The sequence below is a fragment of the Sus scrofa genome, chromosome 9 (assembly GCF_000003025.6).
Source record: "Sus scrofa isolate TJ Tabasco breed Duroc chromosome 9, Sscrofa11.1, whole genome shotgun sequence".
Lineage (NCBI taxonomy): Eukaryota > Metazoa > Chordata > Mammalia > Artiodactyla > Suidae > Sus > Sus scrofa.
In genome coordinates this window covers 12,142,167-12,161,102 of record NC_010451.4, presented here as the reverse complement: position 1 = coordinate 12,161,102, position 18,936 = coordinate 12,142,167, and the positions used below count along the sequence as shown (strand labels likewise).

At 40.4% G+C, this 18,936-nt stretch overlaps 1 protein-coding gene across 1 annotated transcript in view; it reads left to right on the top strand.

The window, feature by feature from the left end:
• The window catches only part of RSF1 (remodeling and spacing factor 1), a gene marked incomplete in the record, with an annotated part of 156,297 nt that overhangs the window by 117,018 nt on the left and 20,343 nt on the right, over positions 1–18,936 (top strand). Inside the window, 6 exon segments of the mRNA NM_001142834.2 lie at positions 5,128–5,232; positions 6,998–7,058; positions 7,061–7,076; positions 12,531–12,585; positions 14,511–14,534; positions 14,537–14,619. Coding sequence (NP_001136306.2) covers positions 5,128–5,232; positions 6,998–7,058; positions 7,061–7,076; positions 12,531–12,585; positions 14,511–14,534; positions 14,537–14,619 — 344 coding nt within the window.

The following is an 18,936-nucleotide window of genomic DNA, read 5'->3' as shown; positions in this document are numbered from 1 at the left end:
TTCAGAGGGTCCAAGTAAAAGATGTAACTAAGACAAAGAATGATTTTAGCTCCAAGAGAAAAAGGCGTTAAAATTACACTGAGAAGAACCCTTTTAAGCATTTTTATGATCATCAAGCTATAAAAGTTAGGTCAAGATTTTTGTGTGACAAAGAGAAAATTTGAGATAGTGGTCTTTTTTGCCTTCTAAGTCAAGTAAAAATCAATATTTGTGTTCTTTCCCTACCACTGTATTTTGAGTAAGGCAGCAATAAATGTCAGTTACAAAGGGGCATGAGGAATTGGAAAGTAAAATGAAGTGAGCAGAAATGACATCCAGGGAGTTCCCATTGTGGCACAGCAGAAATAAATCCAACTAGGAACCATTAGGCTGCGGGTTTGATCCCTGGCCTTGCTCAGTGGATTACAGATCCAGCGTTGCCGTGATCCTTAGTGGTGTGGTGCCACTGTGGTATAGGTCTCAGACAAGGCTCGGATCCCGTGTTGCTGTGGCTGTGGCGTAGGCCAGAAGCTACAGCTCCGATTCAACCCCTAGCCTAGGAACCTCCATATGCTGTGAGTGTGGCCCTAAAAAGCAAAAAAGAAAAGAAATGACATCCAGGAGTTAGAGAAAGTTGCATCCTTCTTGGAATGAACATAGGATTTGTTTGGCTATTATAATAACTGCTCTGAATATCCCATTGCTGGGGACTGTACCTAAGAGAGAGGCATTGGAAACTGAGGTCCCAAATACGGTGGGTTTTTTATGCTAGATATTTAAGGATAATCCTCAAATCAGAATGTCAAGGAGCTACTATGTCTAAAGTGGCAGGGAAATAATGCTGAGTTAGATGTGGTCCTTGTTCTCATTGAGCTTGCAGCAGAAAATCAGTAAATTCATAGACGAATAGAGAACTCTATGAGATTTTCTAGATGCTTTGGTGAAAATAAGTGGATCATTGCCTGAAACTTGGAAATCTCACATGGTAGTATTTACTGTAATGGAATTTTATCCTTTGTTGACGAATAGAGACAGTCATTTAGAAGTAAATTTTAAATAGTTCATGATATTCAGAGAAAGGGGAGAACCGAATGAGCAAAACTAGTCAGAGAACATGAGACTCAAACCACTCCTTTGGTGGAGGAGTGATACTGGTGTGTTCGTGCCAACACCGCTGTAACAGTAGAATTCTAGGAGTTCAAGTTGTGGCTAAGCGGGTTAAGAACCTGATTAGTATTCAATCCCTGGCTTCGCTCAGTGGGTTAAAGATCTGGCATTGCTGCGAACTTTGGCATTGGTTGCTGAGGTGGCTTGGATCCCATGTTGCTGTGGCTGTGGTATAGGCTGGCAGCTGCAGGGTCGGATTCAACCTCTAGCCTGGGAACTTCCATATGCCACACGTGCGGCCCTAAAATAATAATAATAATAATAATAATTCTAAATTTACTTTTAATTAATTTCATTATTTGAAATTTAATGAAATTTAGATTATTTTACCATGGAAACAATGTGATAAATAGAATCGGAGTCCCAGGTTAGTCTCTATATGCCTGTGTAAATCAATCACATAACTGAAGTGTAAATTTTTTTCTTCTTTTTTTTTTTTCAGGCCGTACCTGCAGCATATGGAAATTCCCAGCCTAGGGTTCGAATCCGAGCTGCAGCTGCTGGCCTATACACCACAGCCACAGCAACGCCAGAGCTGAATCCCATCTGCGACTTCATTTTGAAATCACTACACATGTGTGCACATTTCACCCCCCGACTCTAATCCTACCCCAGTACATGTTAATAATTCGGAAACTATATAAAATAAAACTATGTACAAATAAGTGAAGTGTAGATAATAATAGCCAGCTTTTTCACTGTCAAAGAGGTTACAAATAAGGCCAAAGGCTAGAATTAGCCTTGTGATGCTGGCTTCGAGGTAGAGTTATTAGTATGAACTCGTGCTTATTTTAATATAGATGGATGTGTATACGTGGGTTGCTATCCGTAATGTGTTTCCCAGCTCTCTCCTCTGTGAGACAGTGGAGACAGGAATACCCAGTCATGTTGAGCACTCAGCACCCAGATTTCAGTTTCTAAATACCATTTTTCCAATAAAAGAACCAGTTCTGGGGGAAATGGCTGATTCTAAGCTTTAGGCAAGGAAAATGTAAGATGTGTCTAAATTACCAGAAAGTAAGGAAGTGCTTTTTAAAACATTAAAGAATGCAGATGAGTCCTAAGGACATAGGGGCCAACCTAGATCTCCTAGTTTATTCAATAACTAGAACAATTTGAACAATAAATTAAATGACAATTTCAGATTATAACCCAAAAAATTTATTAATTGTCCTCATACAAATAAATAATTGAGTAACAAACTATAGAAATGATTCCTGGAAGGAATGGGCTGTAGGGGAAGGACATAGTGTCTTTACTGAAGAATTCCAAGCAGCAAAAGTAGAAGGACATACAGGAAATAGAGAGTCACCGTTAGAACACCACAGTAGCCATTACTGCAGCAAGATCCACTGATGGGTGCTAAAACTAGTGGATGAAACTTTAAAGGAAAAACAGGATATAGCATAACTTCAGCATATCTTCCCCCCAAATATTTATTAATAACTGTGGTAATTTTAACTTTGGAGTTCTCATTGTTGCTCAGCTGGTTAAGAACCAGACGTAGTTTCTGTGAAGATGCAGGTTTGATCCCTGGCCTCACTTAGTGGATTAAGGATCTGGTATTGCCACGAGCTGCGGCATGGGTAAAGCATTGCTGTGGCTTAGGCTGGCAGCTGCAGCTCTGATTCGACCCCTAGCCTGGGAACTTCATATGCCGCATGTATGGCCATAAAAAGAATAAATGAATAAATAAATAAATGAAATAACTTATATCTGCAAGTTCTATGCCGTGCTTCCTTTCAGAAAGTAGAGCTTAAGTCCTTACCCCTTGAGTGTGGGCTGGACTTATCACTTCTAGTTAGAATAGAATATGAAAAGTGAAAAGTAGTAGCTTTACAACTTTTGATGAAATCAACAGACAGTACCACAACCAAGTGATCAAAGTTAATATCACCAGTAATAAATCATATTGACATCATGTACCCCTAGATACGGTGCAGTGATAAGGCAATTCACTTCTGTATTATCTTCAGTCTTGTCATGAAAAGACATCAGGCAAACCTGAATTGAGGGCAGTCTGCATTATATCTGACTAGAACTCTACAAAACTGTCCAAAAAATTATGAAAAACCAAGACCAAGAAACTGTTACAGATCAGAGGAGATTAAAGAGACATGATGAAATGCAGTATAATGTCCTGGATTGGATCTTGGCATCAGTAAAAGGACAATAGTGGAAAAACTGGTCAAGTCTGAATAACATCTATTGTTCAGTCAGTTGTTTTGTACTGATGTTATTTCTTAGTTTTGGTAAGTGTATGATGGTTATGTAAGATGAGTGGAAGCTGGGTAAAAGATTTAAGAGAACTCTGTCCTATCTTTCCAACTCTTCCATAAATCTAAAATTATGTTGGAGTTCCTGTTGTGGCTCATTGGGTTAAGAATCTGACTGGTAACCGTGAGGATGTTGTGGCTCAGTGGGTTAAGGATCTGGCATTGCCGTGAGTTGTGGCATAGGTCGCAGATGGGGCTCAAATCTGGTGTTGCTGTGGCTGGGGCCTAAGACCAGAAGCTGCAGCTCTGATTTGACCCCTAGCCTGGGAACTTCCATATGCTGCAGGTACGGCCCTAAAAAAATAATAAAATTATTTTAAAATAAAGGAATTTCTGAAGATTAATTCATAAATATACCATTTTTAAGTTTCAGAGAGTTGGTCATCTTAAACTCAAATAAAAAATATAATCAAGACCAATTAATGGTAGCTTTTGTATTTGAAGTCAGGACAGATTGTAGTTCCATTCCTCCCATATTTGAATTTACATGATAAAAGGAGCCAGGAATGTTTCTTAGAAATAGGTAATTGAGGAGTTCCCCTCGTGGCACAGTGGTTAACGAATCTGACTGACTAGGAACCATGAGGTGGCGGGTTCGATCCCTGCACTTGCTCAGTGGGTTAACGATCCGGCATTGCTGTGAGCTTTGGTGTAGGTTGCAGATGCGGCTCGGATCCCGTGTTGCTGTGGCTGTGGCCTAGGCCGGTGGCTACAGCTCCATTCGACCCCTAGCCTGGGAACCTCCATATGCCGCGGGAGCGGCCCAAAGAAATAGCAAAAAAAAGACCAAAAAAAAAAAGAAATAGGTAATTGAAATGCTATTTAAAGTGGAAAGTGGGAGTTCCTGTCGTGGCGCAGTGGTTAACAAATCTGACTAGGAACCATGAGGTTGTGGGTTCTATCCCTGGCCTTGATCAGTGGGTTAAGGATCCGACGTTGCCGTGAGCTGTGGTGTAGGTTGCAGACGCGGCCGGATCCCGCGTTGCTGTGGCTCTGGCGTAGGCTGGTGGCTACGGCTCCGATTAGACCCCTAGCCTGGGAACCTCCATATGCCGTGGGAGCAGCTCAAGTAAAGGCACAAAGACCAAAAAAGAAATAATAATAAAGTGGAAAGTGTTTTTTTTTTTTTAATCCTGTTATGTGGTAGAAATGTTCATGATACTTCAGCTATAAAACTCTTATAAAGATTGTATTATTACATTCCTCATAGCATACTAAAAAAGGATTGTAACTCTAGTTCGCAAAATACCTGTTATTTTTCACTAAATTTTGTAGCTTGACATTTTCTTAGTGTTTTTCTTTAGAAATTTAATGCTGTGTTAGGAGTTCCTGTTGTGGCGCAGCAGAAACACATCCGACTAGGAGCCGTGAGGTTGTAGGTTTGATCCCTGACCTCGCTCAGTGGGTTAAGGATCGGCGTTGTGAGCTGTGGTGTAGGTTGCTCAGATCCTGCGTTGCTGTGGCTGTGGTGTAGGCCTGCAGCTATAGCTGATTCAACCCCTAGCCTGGGACCTCTATATGCCGTGGGTGAGGCCCTTTAAAAAAAAAAAAAAAAAGCAAAAAAAATTTGTTTAATGTTATGTTAGATTCCTAATTATCAGAGCTTTTTTATTATTATGTTTTATGCAGATAAAGAGTTTTAACTTAAGAATCATTGAATGTCAGTCACGGAGTTGGGTTGACCTTCATCTGTGGTTCGTTTCAGATTCTTCTGTGCGATTCCTGTGACAGTGGCTACCATACTGCCTGCCTTCGCCCTCCTTTGATGATCATTCCAGATGGAGAATGGTTCTGCCCCCCTTGCCAGCATGTATGACCGACTCAGTTCTGTTCTTCCAGTCTTCAATTTTATATTCAAATTAATATTTCTTGGAGTTCCCGGCATGGCTCAGTGGTTAACTAATCCGACTAGGAACCATGAGGTTGCAGTTCAATCCCTGGCCTCACTCAGTGGGTTAAGGATCCAGCGCTGCCATGAGCTGTGATGTAGGTCACAGACGCGGCTCAGATCCCATGTTGCTGTGGCTGTGGTGTAGGCCGGTCGCTACAGCTCTGATTAGACCCCTAGCCTGGGAACCTCCACATGCCACAGGTGCAGCCCTAGAAAAGATGGGAAAAAAAAAATTAATATATTTCTTGACAGCCACTAAACATCTTTAATTTTCAGAGTAGTTTGTAAATATTGCTTGTCTCCTTCAAATTTTTGTGATATTAGAGACTATTGGGGGAAAAAACTACCTTATATTAGTATCTTCTAGGTCTTCCCTTTATTCTTTTTCCAAAGCAATTCTCAGAAGACCTCTGGTTTTCTCATATTTCTCATATTATTTTTCTCATATTTGTTAAAGGTAGAAATTAAGATAATATACAAGGGAAGAAAGAAGTTTCCTGTTGTTTATCCTTGTGTTTCATCCTCTTTTTCTTTTCTCCCTACCTTCTTTTTGTCAGTTCTATGTATGGTGTTAATTATTCACCATTTTGATGGTACTGTGACTAGAAACATAAATTCTCTTTCTCTCATATCTTGATTCAGGTGGATTTCTTTTAAATCCTGAAAAACAGGATATTTTTTGCACCTGAGAAATCCTTTCTCTCACAAGCCCCGTCTCAGTTTGTTTTAAAAATGATGGCTTTTTAAGTTCTTTTGTGGCATTGCAGGTTGGGGATCTGACATTGTCAATGCAGCAGCTTGGCTGCTGTTGTGGCAGGTTTGATCCCTGGCTCAGGAACTTCTATATGCCATGGGCATGGCCAAAAAAAAAGATGGCCTTTGGAGTTCCTGTGGCTCAGCGGTTAATGAACCGACCAGCATCCATGAGGACTTGGGTTCAATCCCTGGCCTCACTCAGTGGGTTAAGGGTCTGGCATTGCTGTGAGCTTCGATCTAAGTCGTAGACACATCTTGGATCCTAAGTTGCCATGGTTGTGGTGTAGGCTGGCAGCTGCAGCTCCAATTGGGCCCCTGGCCTCAGAACCTCCATATGCCTCTGGTGCAGCCCCAAAAAGACAAAAAGACCAAAACAAAAAAAAAAGATGGCCTTTACTGACTTTTTTAGTGATGTGGAATTCTTTGGGTTAGCATCACTTTGGTAATTACATTCCTCAGCTCTGTTTTGACCCAGTAACCATGTGGCATATTTTTGTAATTTTTTTTTTCAATTCTCTTAAAAAATAGTGATTGGAAACATTTTATTTTATTGTACATATAACCTTGTCCCTTAAAAATGTCTTGGAATTTTTTTTCAAAATTTTATCACTGTCATGTATATAAAGTGAACCAAATGCTATTTTATACATTGACTAATGCCAGCAAGGTAGGCATAGAATGAGTTCTTGGCAAAGATATATGTTTCTTTAACCATGTGCATTACTTTGAAGATACTCTGCTCATGTGCAGTTCAGTGGATGAACTGAAGGGGCACTTCTTTAATTAAATACAAGGAGCATTTCAATTTTCATTATGTGTGGCCACTTATCAGCTCTCATAGCACTGTATATATGAGGTAAGAGGCAGGTGATAAATGATTGTAGAAGAGTGTTAAAAAAAATAATACTCATCTGTTTTATTTTTTCAGAAACTACTGTGTGAAAAATTAGAAGAGCAGTTGCAGGATTTGGATGTTGCCTTAAAGAAGAAGAGCGTGCTGAACGCAGGTATTGTGATATGTGCATTAATGCTTTACTCGGGAGTTTGACAGCACATGCGTGATTATGTGCTAAAGCAGGGACTGGCAAACTCTGACCTGTGGGCCAAATCTAGCCTGCTGCTGCTGCTTTTGTTCTTCTTTTTAGGGCCACACTTGCAGCATATGGACGTTCCCAGGCTAGGGTCGAATCGGAGCTACAGCTGCGGGCCTACACCACAGCCACAGCAGTGCCAGATCTGAGCCACATGTGCAGCCTGCTCAGCAGCTTGTGGCAACACCGGATACTTTAACCCACTGACCAAGGCCAGGGATCAAATCTGCATCCTAATGGATACTGGTTGGGATCCTTAACCTGCTGAGTCACAACAGGATTTCTAGCCTGCTTCTTGTTTATGTATTGCCAGCCAAAAGTGGTTATTTCATTTTTAAATGATTCAAAAAGAATCAAAATAAAAATCATATTTCATGGCCCATGAAAATTGTGTATTCTGATGTCATTGCCTGTAAATAAAGTTGTATGGGAACATAGCCGTATTCATTTGCTTCTGTGTTGCCTGTGCCTGCTTTTGCACCATAGCAGCAGAGTTACTAGTTGCACATTACGACCCAGCTTATGACCCAAGGCTAATTTATTATCTGTCCCCTTGCAGAAGTTTGCCAATCCCTGATCCAAAATGTTTATCAGAACATACTCTGAATAAATAGTGGCCCAAGTATTGTGGAGAATATATACCTAAGTATGTAGTTGTACAGAGAAAACTGTACAACTGTTCTTTAGCTTAGTTGCCCCTCTGATCTCTCTGGGTGGGCAGAATAAACACCGGTGAAATAAAAAGCATTTAAGTGCTGAACCACACGCTACTGACTGTAAGAGATGGCCTCCCTTTTCCATGTGCCACTGCAGTGTGGTCTAAAGCCGATGAAGAAGGCTACTTGGAGGAGGTAAGATTGGAGTTAAGCTTCATTTAAAGGGGGCTCAAAATCAAGACAGTAAGTTTGTGTTTATTTGTATTCATATGTACCTTTTGTAGTCTTTGGCTAAGCATTCATTCATTTCTATTGTGCTGCAAACTGAAGAGAAAAGATGAGTAAGACAAAGCTCTCACTTACCTGGAGCTCAGCTAGAGAGTTCATATGCATGAACCAGTGATAAAATGAAGTAAACAAATCAAGATACACTCAGAGCAGTCCTAGAACATTGTAGAGGAGCATTTTAGTTCTCCTAGGGGTTGGGATTATCAGGGAAGTGCTTGGGTGATAACTAGGGGTTGTATAGGTGGACATAACAGAGGAAGGATATTTCAGGCAAAGAGCACGATGCGAGCAAAGACAAAGAGTGTAAAAAAAAAAAAAAAAATGGCTTTGTAACAGTAAGAAGAAGGAATTAGAGTTGAAGCTTTTGGAATAAAGTCTAGAGAGCCAAGGAGGCCTGCACCAAAGCAGTCGTCACTGATAATAGAGAGGCTGAAGAGAATTTTCAGGGGATTAATCAGTACAACCTCATGCCCACGTGAACATCGTATGAGAAAAATCTAGGCAGTGTATCCTGATTGGTCCTTCATTTGCTGCTATTTTAACTTGTAGCTGCTGTCACATAGTATCCCCCCCACCCCCCAAGAAAAATAATTTTTAGTTTGCCTTCTGGCAGTCTGCTCATTCCATAATTCATACACTTTACTCAGTGCAAAGGTGAGCCTTAAAAATCGGCTCACCTTCTAGAACCTGTTTTTTTCAACTCAACTTGAGTTCTCTCTGGCTCATAATGGGTGCTGCTTAGTTTAAAGGCAAGATTTATTTCTAATTTTCACTAGAAGATAAAAGTGGTACTTAATAACTTTATATTTAGGAACTGTGGCTAGTAGTCCTCTACACAGTTATTAGTACTGTTTTGATGATGAAATTGTTTGTCTTAATTTTTGACACTGGGAAGGTTCTCACTTCATATTAAATCGTTATTAAAAATTAGACTCAATCATCCTGAGATCTGCTTGCCCTTCTGAGAAGTGAGTTTTCTGAAGGTGATCTAAGTTAGCAGTCAGAGAGCAAATAGGCTCACCCTCTATGGACTTGGAAGAAAATGGATTCTTTCTAACAGCCAAGAATGTAAACCACTAAGAATTTGTCTCACATTGTATCTGTTTTTCTTTGGAGGCCTATGATGCTTGTGCCTTTTATTTGTAGAAAAGTTGGTAAACTTTTTTTTATTCTTGCCTCACACACTTTAGGATATGCTGCTGCAATTAAAAAATACTTCTTTTTTTTTTTTTTTTTTTTTGGCTTTTTATCTTTTTAAGCCACATCCGTGGCATATGGAGGTTCCCAGGCTAGGGGTGGGTGGAATCAGAGCTGCAGCCTCCAGCCTACGCCACAGCCACAGCAACGCCAGATTCGAGCCGCGTCTGCAACCTACACCACAGTTCACGGCAGTGCCAGATCCTTAACCTATTGAGCGAGGCCAGGGATTGAACCCGCGACCTCATGGTTCCTAGTTGGATTCATTTCCGCTGTGCCACGATGGGAACTCCCTAAACAATACTTTAAATTTAGAAATGTATGTTAAAATATGCCACAATGGTTGTTTACACTGTTGGCTATACTGCTCTCCTATCTACTAGTTCATTTACTTTCTCTTCTATCCTTGGTAATCCTCTTTACTTAAATATCATCTTTTAAGAGAATATCTGTAATTGTGGCTTTAGATCACTCACTCAGTCCTGTATGAGAGATCATTCTGGGACAAGGCCACTTAGCAGAATTGTTACTGTTTTTGTTCATTTTCTCCAAAAAATCTGGCTAACAAAGCTTTAATTATAGTTCCTAATATATGTTTATATAGGAGCTCTAAATAGGAAAATATGTATATTTCTAAAGTAAATACGTAACTGTAAATTCCAGGTGACTTCATCTCTTTTTAAAAGTGAGCATTTTTATTCATACTGTTTTAAGTCTGTGAAATAATTTCTCTACTACTTATCCTAGCAACTTAGAGCCTTGCTAACATCTTTCCCCTTGTTTGTGCTTTTAATGAACATTTATTGAGCACCTACTTTATGCCAGGCAGGGTAATCAACATGCGTTATATAATATATGGGCTCTGCAATTTGATGGAGAAGAAGTATGTTTCAATGAGTAAATTAGTAAGTAGCCAGCAGCTATCTATAGAGCTGGAGTTGTGCTGCTTTGTGAAATCTCATGTTTGAGAAGTCCATTCAACTGATTTGTAAACGTCCCTTCTAGGACTTGGTGCCATAAATTATTGGGGATTCAGAAAGCTCTGTACTTCCAGAGTACTATTACTAGTGCTTTGCTAGCAGAGAGTTGGATTTAATAAGGGTTGGAATTTTCCAGGTAATATAACAGAGGGAAGGAGAGAAAGAGACAAGGAATTTGAAAGTGTATGCAAAGGAGTATTTATAATGATGGACCATGGAGTCTGAGCCAGGTAAGGGGGAAGTAAGGACTTGAAGGGAGTGACCGACAGTGGAAAAAGGGCAGGGGCAGTGGACAGAGGTCCTACTGGAGCCAGGGAGTTGTTGCAATCAGGGTACCAGAGGAAGTGAGCCAGTAGAAGTCAGAGAATAGGATCCGTGAAACTGAAATTTTAGGAGGGGTGTGGTTATTGATAATAATAAGATCTGAGCCCAATACGATTATTGAACTAGGCAGTGAGATGGAATGGGAGATGTGACTTTCCTGAAGATGACTGAGCAAGAGGGTTCTTTGACAAGAAGTCAGTCAAGCTTCAAGATCTTACTCAGATCGTACCACCTGTTGAAAGCCGTCCCAAATTTCTGAGCTCTTCAGATAAAATCTATTCCTTTTTTACATTTCCATTATACCTTTTCATAATGGACTACATTTAGTTGTTAAATAAGTGTGCGTGCAAGAACCATGTCTTATTTACCTTCGTATTTCCAAGCCTGACACAAATCGTAACCTAACATGGAACATGAGTGAGTGTTTTTTCAATTGAGTTGCAAGAGAGATGATCGTCCAGTGAGAGCTGGGCTTTTGAGGTATAAAAGAGGAAACTGATATCCCAATAAACTTGGTTAATGTAAAGAAAGACATATCAAATATTTAATAACAGAGAGCTCAAGTTCTGACTTTATCCATGAAGCCTCCCCTGTTAATTTCAACTAGTACTATTCTTGCCTTTCCTAGTTTCAGTTCATTAACAGTACTATTTTGATTAAAATAACTGTCATTTTCTTACATACCAGTTTTTATTTAATAACTGCATAACCTATATCTAAAAAGACTATAAGGGAGTTACCGTTGCGGTTCAGCAGTGACAAATCCAACAATATCCATGAGGATGCGGGTTCATTCCCTGTCCTTGCTCAGTGGATCAAGGATCCAGTGTTGCCATGAGCTGTGGTATAGGTCTCAGATCGGGCTTGGATCTGGCATTGCTGTGGCTGTGGTGTAGGGCCAGCAGCAACACCTCTGATTCTATTCCTAGCCTGGGAACTTGCATATGCTGTGTGTGCCGCCTTAAAAAGACAATAAATAAATAAAAGAATGTAAGTTGGGAGTTTTCACTGTGGTGCAGTGGGTTAAGAATCCAATGACAGTGGCTTTGCAGGACACAGGTGCAACTCAGATTCATTCCCTGGCCTGGAAACTTCTATATGCACAGGTGTGGCCATAAAAAATAAAAAGGCTGTATAAGACTCTTGTTAGCAGGACCCAGGGTTTTAGGGCAGTAAAGGCTGTGTTCTAAAGGACCCACACAACTGGATCATCAGTGTCCTTCTATGTGGACATCACAAATGGTTACTGTTTCTGTTCAATTCAACATACACTGGCACGTAGATAAGAGTTCAGCTATCCTTTGTGAATTGAATTAACTTTGGGAGAACCAGAGAAAGCTACTTTTCTGTATAGCAGTTTATTATGTGAAATGTTGAATTAAAATCAACAAAGATTTGTTTCTTTGCAATGAAAGCCCAGAGATGTCATTAGTGTTCATAGATCCACCTTTCCTGGAAAAGTCTTAACTGGCTCTGAACATATCTTTGTTGTAAGCATCCTGGCATGCAGAGGCATATGGCTGTGTTCTCTGCAAACAAGAATGAATAGCATTAGAAATAATCATATACAATATGAGAACTTCCAGCATAGCAAAGATCTAGTTTGTCCAAAGTTGGCTTTCCATCTAATCGATTCATCAGTGAGGCTCAGCATGACTCTTTTCGTCAAATTTCCTGGTCTGTTTCACTTACGGGTTTTATTTCACTGGTGTAAGTCACTTTCATAGCTTTAGCAAGTTTTATACCTGCCACAGATACCAGTACTATAAGGTTCATAGACAATACCTAACGTGTGCAAGCTAGCCTCTGCTGTTATCATGAAGTCATAGTTTTAGTATTATCTGTGTTAGTAATACTTTCCTAACAATTTTTAACAAATCTCACTTTGTGTGCTTTTTTTTTTTTTTTCTTTTTTCCACTTAAAGGAAAGAACGCTTGGTGTATGTGGGTATCAGTATTGAAAACATCATTCCTCCACAAGTAAGTTTCTGATTTATAGTATTTTTAAAGAAGATACTGCCACAATTGTTCTAAAACTTAACTCACTTTAGGAGTTCCTATCATGGCTCAGCGATTAATGAATCTGACTAGCATTCATGAGGATGCAGGTTTGATCCCTGGCCTCCATCAGTGGGTCAAGGATCTGGCGTTGCCGTGAGCTGTGGTGTAGGTTGCAGATGCTGCTCGGACACCATGTTGCTGTAGCTGTGATGTAGGCCGGTGGCTACAGCCCCTATTTAAACTCAAGCCTGGGAACTTCCATGTGCCTCGGGCATGGGTCTAAAAAGAAAATACAAACAAAAAAAAGAAAATTTAAGAGTTCCCATGGTGGCTCAGTGGTTAAGGAATCCGACTAGGAACCATGAGGTTGCGGGTTGGATCCCTGGCCTTGCTTAGTGGGTTGAGGATCTGGCGTTGCTGTGGCTCTTGCATAGGCTGGCAGCTACTGCTCCAATTAGACCCCTAGCCTGGGAACCTCCATATGCTGTGGGTGCAGCCCTGGAAAAAGACCAAAAAAACGAAAAAAGAAAGAACAAAGAAAACTATCTTGTGAGTGACAGTATTTTTAACAATTTTCATTTGAAATGAAGAATTTTCCTTAGTTTCTCAGTTTTAATTAATTGTCTTAGTTCAGGCTTAATTAAACCACACACTGAAATAACCTGGCTTGGTTAGTTTTCTAAAGCATTAAGCATTGTGTGCCTTTCTTTTTCTAAATCTATTATTTCCAGAGTTCCTGTTGTGGCTTAGTGGGTTACAAGCCACTAGTATCCATGAGGATGCAGGTTCGATCCCTGGCCTCATTCAGTTAAGGATCTGGCATTGTCCTGAGCTCTGGTGTAGGTTGCTGATGTGGCTTGGATCCCACGTTGCTGTGGGTGTGGTGTAGGCAGCTCTGATTCGACCACTAGCCTGGGAACTTCCATATGCTGCAGGTGGAAAAAAAGACCCTAAAATGAAAAAAAAAAATTCATTATTTCCTTTATTCACATATTGATTGAAATTTTTTTTTTCTTTTGGTCTTTTTGCTCTTTCTTTCTTTCTTTCTTTTCTTTCTTTCTTTTCTGTCTTTTTGCCTTTTCTAGGGCCGCTCCCGAGGCATATGGAGGTTCCCAGGCTGGAGGTCTAATCGGAGCTGTAGCCGCTGGCCTACGCCAGAGCCACAGCAACGCCAGATCCGAGCCTCGTCTGCAACCTACACCACAGCTCACGGCAACGCTGGATCCTTAACCCACTGAGCAAGGCCAGGGATCTAACCCGCAACCTCATGGTTCCTAGTTGGATTCCTTAACCACTGAGCCACGACGGGAACTCCCTTGATTGAATATTTTATGTGTTAAGTTTTACTATTGGTAGATAAAACTGCACCATGATTGTTTTAAAAGAGATAATTATATGAGTTCCCACTGTGATACATTGAGTCCAAAGCATTGCTGGAGTGCTAGAACACATGTTCCATCCCCAGCCTGCTCAGTGGATTAAGGATCTGATCCCTAACCTGGGAGCTCCATGTGCCACTGGGTGGTAAAGGGGAGTGGAGTGGAGGTAGTAATAGGAGTTCCTGGTGGCCCAGTGTGTTAAGGGCCTCTTGTCACCGCTGTGGCGTATGTTCCAGCCTTGGCTTGGGCGCTTCCCCATGCCACAGGTGCAACCACATATTTTTTATATATATAGAAACTCACAGAAGCATAAGTTTAATACAGAAGAGTTTCATCCTTTGATCACCAATATTCTTTTTCATCTCTATACTTAGTGTTGCCATGTTTATTCAGTTTTAAGGAGATCGTTCACTTTTTTAAACCTTTTACATGTGCTGCCTAGATCAGTGTTAAAAAGCTATTAATTCCAAGGAAGTTTTTTCTGTTATGACTAAAAACCTATATATTATTGTATTTTTAACCTAGGAGCCTGATTTTTCTGAAGATCATGAGAAAAGAAAAAAGATTCAAAAAAATCCAAAGTAAACTTGCTTGAAAGGAGGTCAACAAGAACGCGAAAATGTATAAGTTACAGGTATGAAATCTGTAGAAATGGTTACAGCGAAAGAGTGGAAAATGTTTTTAAAACAACCAGACTCCAGGGAGTTCCTTTTGTGGCACAGAGGAAACAAATCCGACTAGTATCCATGAGGATGCCAGTTCAATCCCTGGCCTCACTCAGTGGGTTAAAGGCTCTGGCATTGCTGTGAGCTGTGGTGTGGGTCGCAGGCAGATGGGACGTTGCTTCGGCTGTGGCGTAGGCCAGCAGGTGCAGCCCTGATTCTACCCCTAGCCTGGGAATTTCCATATGCCTCCAGTATGGCCCTAAAAAGCAAAAAAAAAAACCCAAAAAAACACAAAACAAAACCTGACTCTAGTCATCACAGTAATCATTAGAAGTTGTCTGCGTATTTCTTACGAACTGTCTTAGGATCATAAAATTTAGAAACGCCAGCATCATCTTGCCCAAATGTAAACTCGTTCATGTTATCCTCTTCATTTAACATTTGTTGTCCAGTTTCTGTAGCTCTGGGGTTAAGGACTCAAGCCCTCACAAGACCCACAGGCGTTGCATGACGTGCCCTGCACTCAGCGTTCCCCTCATTTCCCCGTAGGAACTCCCGTTAGCCACCCTGTGTTCTTCAGTCCCTTCCTACATGCTGTTCACTCGGCCTAGAGTTTTTCCTCCCATTTTTACCTTGTTAACAACCTTCTTTTGTTAACAACCTTCTCTATGCCTTTAAAGGAACCAGTTCTTCTCCTTGAAAGTGCTTCCATGGTTGTAATGATTGTAATGAGTGCGACTTTAATTATTTGATGACTCTTTCTCTCCCCCAGTGTACTGTCAGCGTGACGGTAAGGACCATGTCATTGTGAGTCATCCCTCTCTCTCACAGCTCGCACACTGCTCCATCCGCTCCTATCAAAAGAATCAATAACGTCATCTGGCGCTCCACCTGCCGCCAGAAATAGCAGAGGGGGGGTTTTTCCGTGGTCACTGTCAGCAGCTAAACGTAGACTAAAACCTTATTCTCTAAGTGTTTGCTGGTCTAGTGTTCTTTTCATTAAACCACGCTGTCTCAAATAGTAAATAAATGATATTTTAATTATTTTAAACCATTGTCAGATAACACCAGCATAATCTTTTAACCTGAATAACTGGAAATGAAAAACAAAGTTAGTTTTTTAGAACTTTGAGCTTGCTTCCTGTTTATAAACTTTTATCAGTGATCATGGAAAAGTTCTCCTCGTGAGGTTCGCTGTTGTTATTAAAACATTGTAAAATGCAGTAGGATCAGTAAGAGTAAAGTCCTTAATATGTATGGGAATGATGTCCATCTTATTCTTTATATTTACAAAAAACCTTAAAAAATAACTCTTTCAATATAAAATCATTATAGCTAGTGGAGTCAAAACCTACTGATAGAAAGTACAAATGTTAACATGAATTCTGCTGCAGCATATTAAATGCATTCCTGGGAATCGCCATGCCATATACAGCATCCCACCATAAAAACTACAGGGATTATAGGAAGTATGAAGTTAGGGCCACACACTCAATGTTTTCATCAGTGATACACTTTTTTAAAAAATAAGGATCTAGTAAAAAATGATAGTATCATTTGACACATGTTAAACGGTTAAGAAATAACATAAATACTACAACAAATACGACATTTTACATTGAAAAAAGCCCTGAAGTTTGTCTGTGGGAAGTGGTTGTGAGGAGCGCTAGAGCTGATAGATTACTGTGTAATAGTAAAAGGAGAGTTATTTGAAATCAGCCAGAAAGTTGTGATACCGGATTCAGATGGCAGTGGTTTATAACACACACGATAAGCTTAGGTAGCTGGTGGATGTTTTTAACGTGTGTGCATGTGTGTGTTTTGTCTATTCCTGTGCAGCTAGGTGCCGTTTTCTATATTTACCTATTGTTTCTCATGAAGAAAACCATATATAAGCAAATGTGAAATACATGCTATGCATGAGTTATTTCCCAATTTATCAGTCATGTTGGGACAAATTTGCATTATCAGAATAAGCATTATGGGAGAACTGTATTGTCTTTGAATCCTGATACAATTGTGGTTTTAAAGGAAGTAGAGGTGTTCTCGTTGTGGCTCAGCGGCAATGAACCTGACTAGTAACCTTGAGGATGCAGGTTCAGTTCCTGGCCTCATTCAGTGGGTTGGGGATCCGGCGTTGCTGCGGCTGTGGCGTAGGCCGGCAGCTGTAGCTCCTATTCGACCCCTAGCCTGGGAACTTCCATGTGCCACACATGTGGCCCTACAAAGCAAACAGAAAAAAAAGGGGGTGGGTGGGGAGTAGAGATTTGTTTTATTAGCATTTCATTTTGGATATATACCTAGAAGTGGGATTGCTGGATCACATGGTAGTTCTAAAACCAAAAATAGAACTACCATGGATCACGTGCTAGTTCTGTTTTTGGTTTTTATGGAAACCCCCATGCTCTTTTCCATGGCAGCTGCACCATTTTGCATTCCCACCAACAGTTTATAAGGTTTCTGGGTTCTCCCTGTCCCTGCTTTTGTTTTTTTCCTGCTGGCCATGCTTAGAGAGGTGAGGTGATGTCTCGTGATTTTGCTTTGCATTTTCCTTGGTGCTGAGCAGCTGCTTGTTGGGCATTTCTAAGTCTCTTGTCACTTTTTCTTTATTCCTTCTTGGTACTTTTTAAAGAAATTGAAAGGAGTCCCCCATAGACTTTCTGTAATTTTGGGGTGTTTATTCTTCATATTTAGCTCTAAGTACACCTAGGATTTACATTGCACATGGCGTACAGTGGGACTGTTGTGAGTGAATATTAAATGTAAAGCACTTAATAAGGTAGCAACACAGAAGAAGGACCCCCCAAAAGGTATTTTATCACTCTGTCATTTAATAGTTATCATATTCTTACTGTTCCTAATAGAGGATGACATCAGAATTGACTAGGAGTGGAGTTCCTGTCATGGCTCGATGGAAATGAATCTGACGAGCATCCACGAGGATGCAGGTTCCATCCCTGGCCTCGCTCTGTGGGTTAAGATCCAGTGTTGCTGTGAGCCGTGGTGTAGGTCGCAGACGCGGCTCAGATCTGGTGTGGCTGTGGCTGTGGCTGTGGCTCCAATTTGACCCCTAGCCCAGGAACCTCCATATGCCGTGAGTGCGGCCCTAAAAAAAAAAAAAAAAAAAAGACAAAAAATAAAATTGACTAAAGTTATAGACCTCTTTGTGTCACTAATTAGCCATGTGTCTTTGAGTAGTTGGTATGTTCCCTTGGGTTTGGATGCTACACCTATAATGGTAGACTAACCGAAATGTTCCCTTCAGCTTACAATTATATAACAGTAATACAGGAATTTACAAACTATGTTTTTAATCATAAATTGTATTATGTGATTCATTTATATATATCCTGCCTGGTTCCCATGGTTATAAGCAAGGCATGTAATCCAGCAAAATCTCATAGTAAATCCAGGAGGCATCTGGCTAAGGAAAAGACAGAGTTACGACAAGATACTGAGGAAGGATAGAGTTTAGATGAAATTTAAATGAACAGGAAGGCTCCAAGCAAAGCAGGACTGTGAAGGCGTCAGTATCTTATCTGGATGGCTAGGTGGACAGAGGGTCCTGTTTCCTTGGAAAAAATGAAGATAAAGGAAACTGTGAAGTGTTACATGCAGCCCTTTATCCAGACTCTGAACCTGGGATGTAAACCAAGGCTGCTTGTTTGTATTAAAAGTGACTTCGATCCTGCAGGCAAGGGTGGTGTTGGATTTTTGCTGATACAATTTCAGTAGTCTCCGATTCTAGAAAACAGTTCTTTATTGAGCAAGAAAGTAGTAGTCACTCAAAAAAAAAGATTGTTATGGCACTTTACAGCCGCATCATGTCCTTGAGGAAAATCCTCTTTTCCGTTAACTTTGCATCTGGCTTTATCCGTATGTGTTATTGTCGCCTGACAAATAAATGCATGGATTGTTCACAATTGTGAAAAAGTTGAAGGTAAACTTTTAACTAAATCATGATACATCTGTAAGATGAGACTACGCAGTATTTAAAATTATACTGTAGAAGAGTTCTTAACCGAACCTTGTGAGTCCTCTGAAATTATATGTAAATTTTTGTGCGTTATATTTATTTTCTATTACAGAGGGTTTACAGTGTTCTGTCAATTTCTGCTGTACAGCAAAGTGACCCAGTCTCACACACACACACACACACACCACACACACACACGTATGTTTACATTCTTTTTCTCACATTATCCTCCATCATGCCGCATCATAATATTTTCCTAGAAAGGAAATCCATAGCTTTAATGAGTTTCTCAGCTCAAAAGGCAAAATAT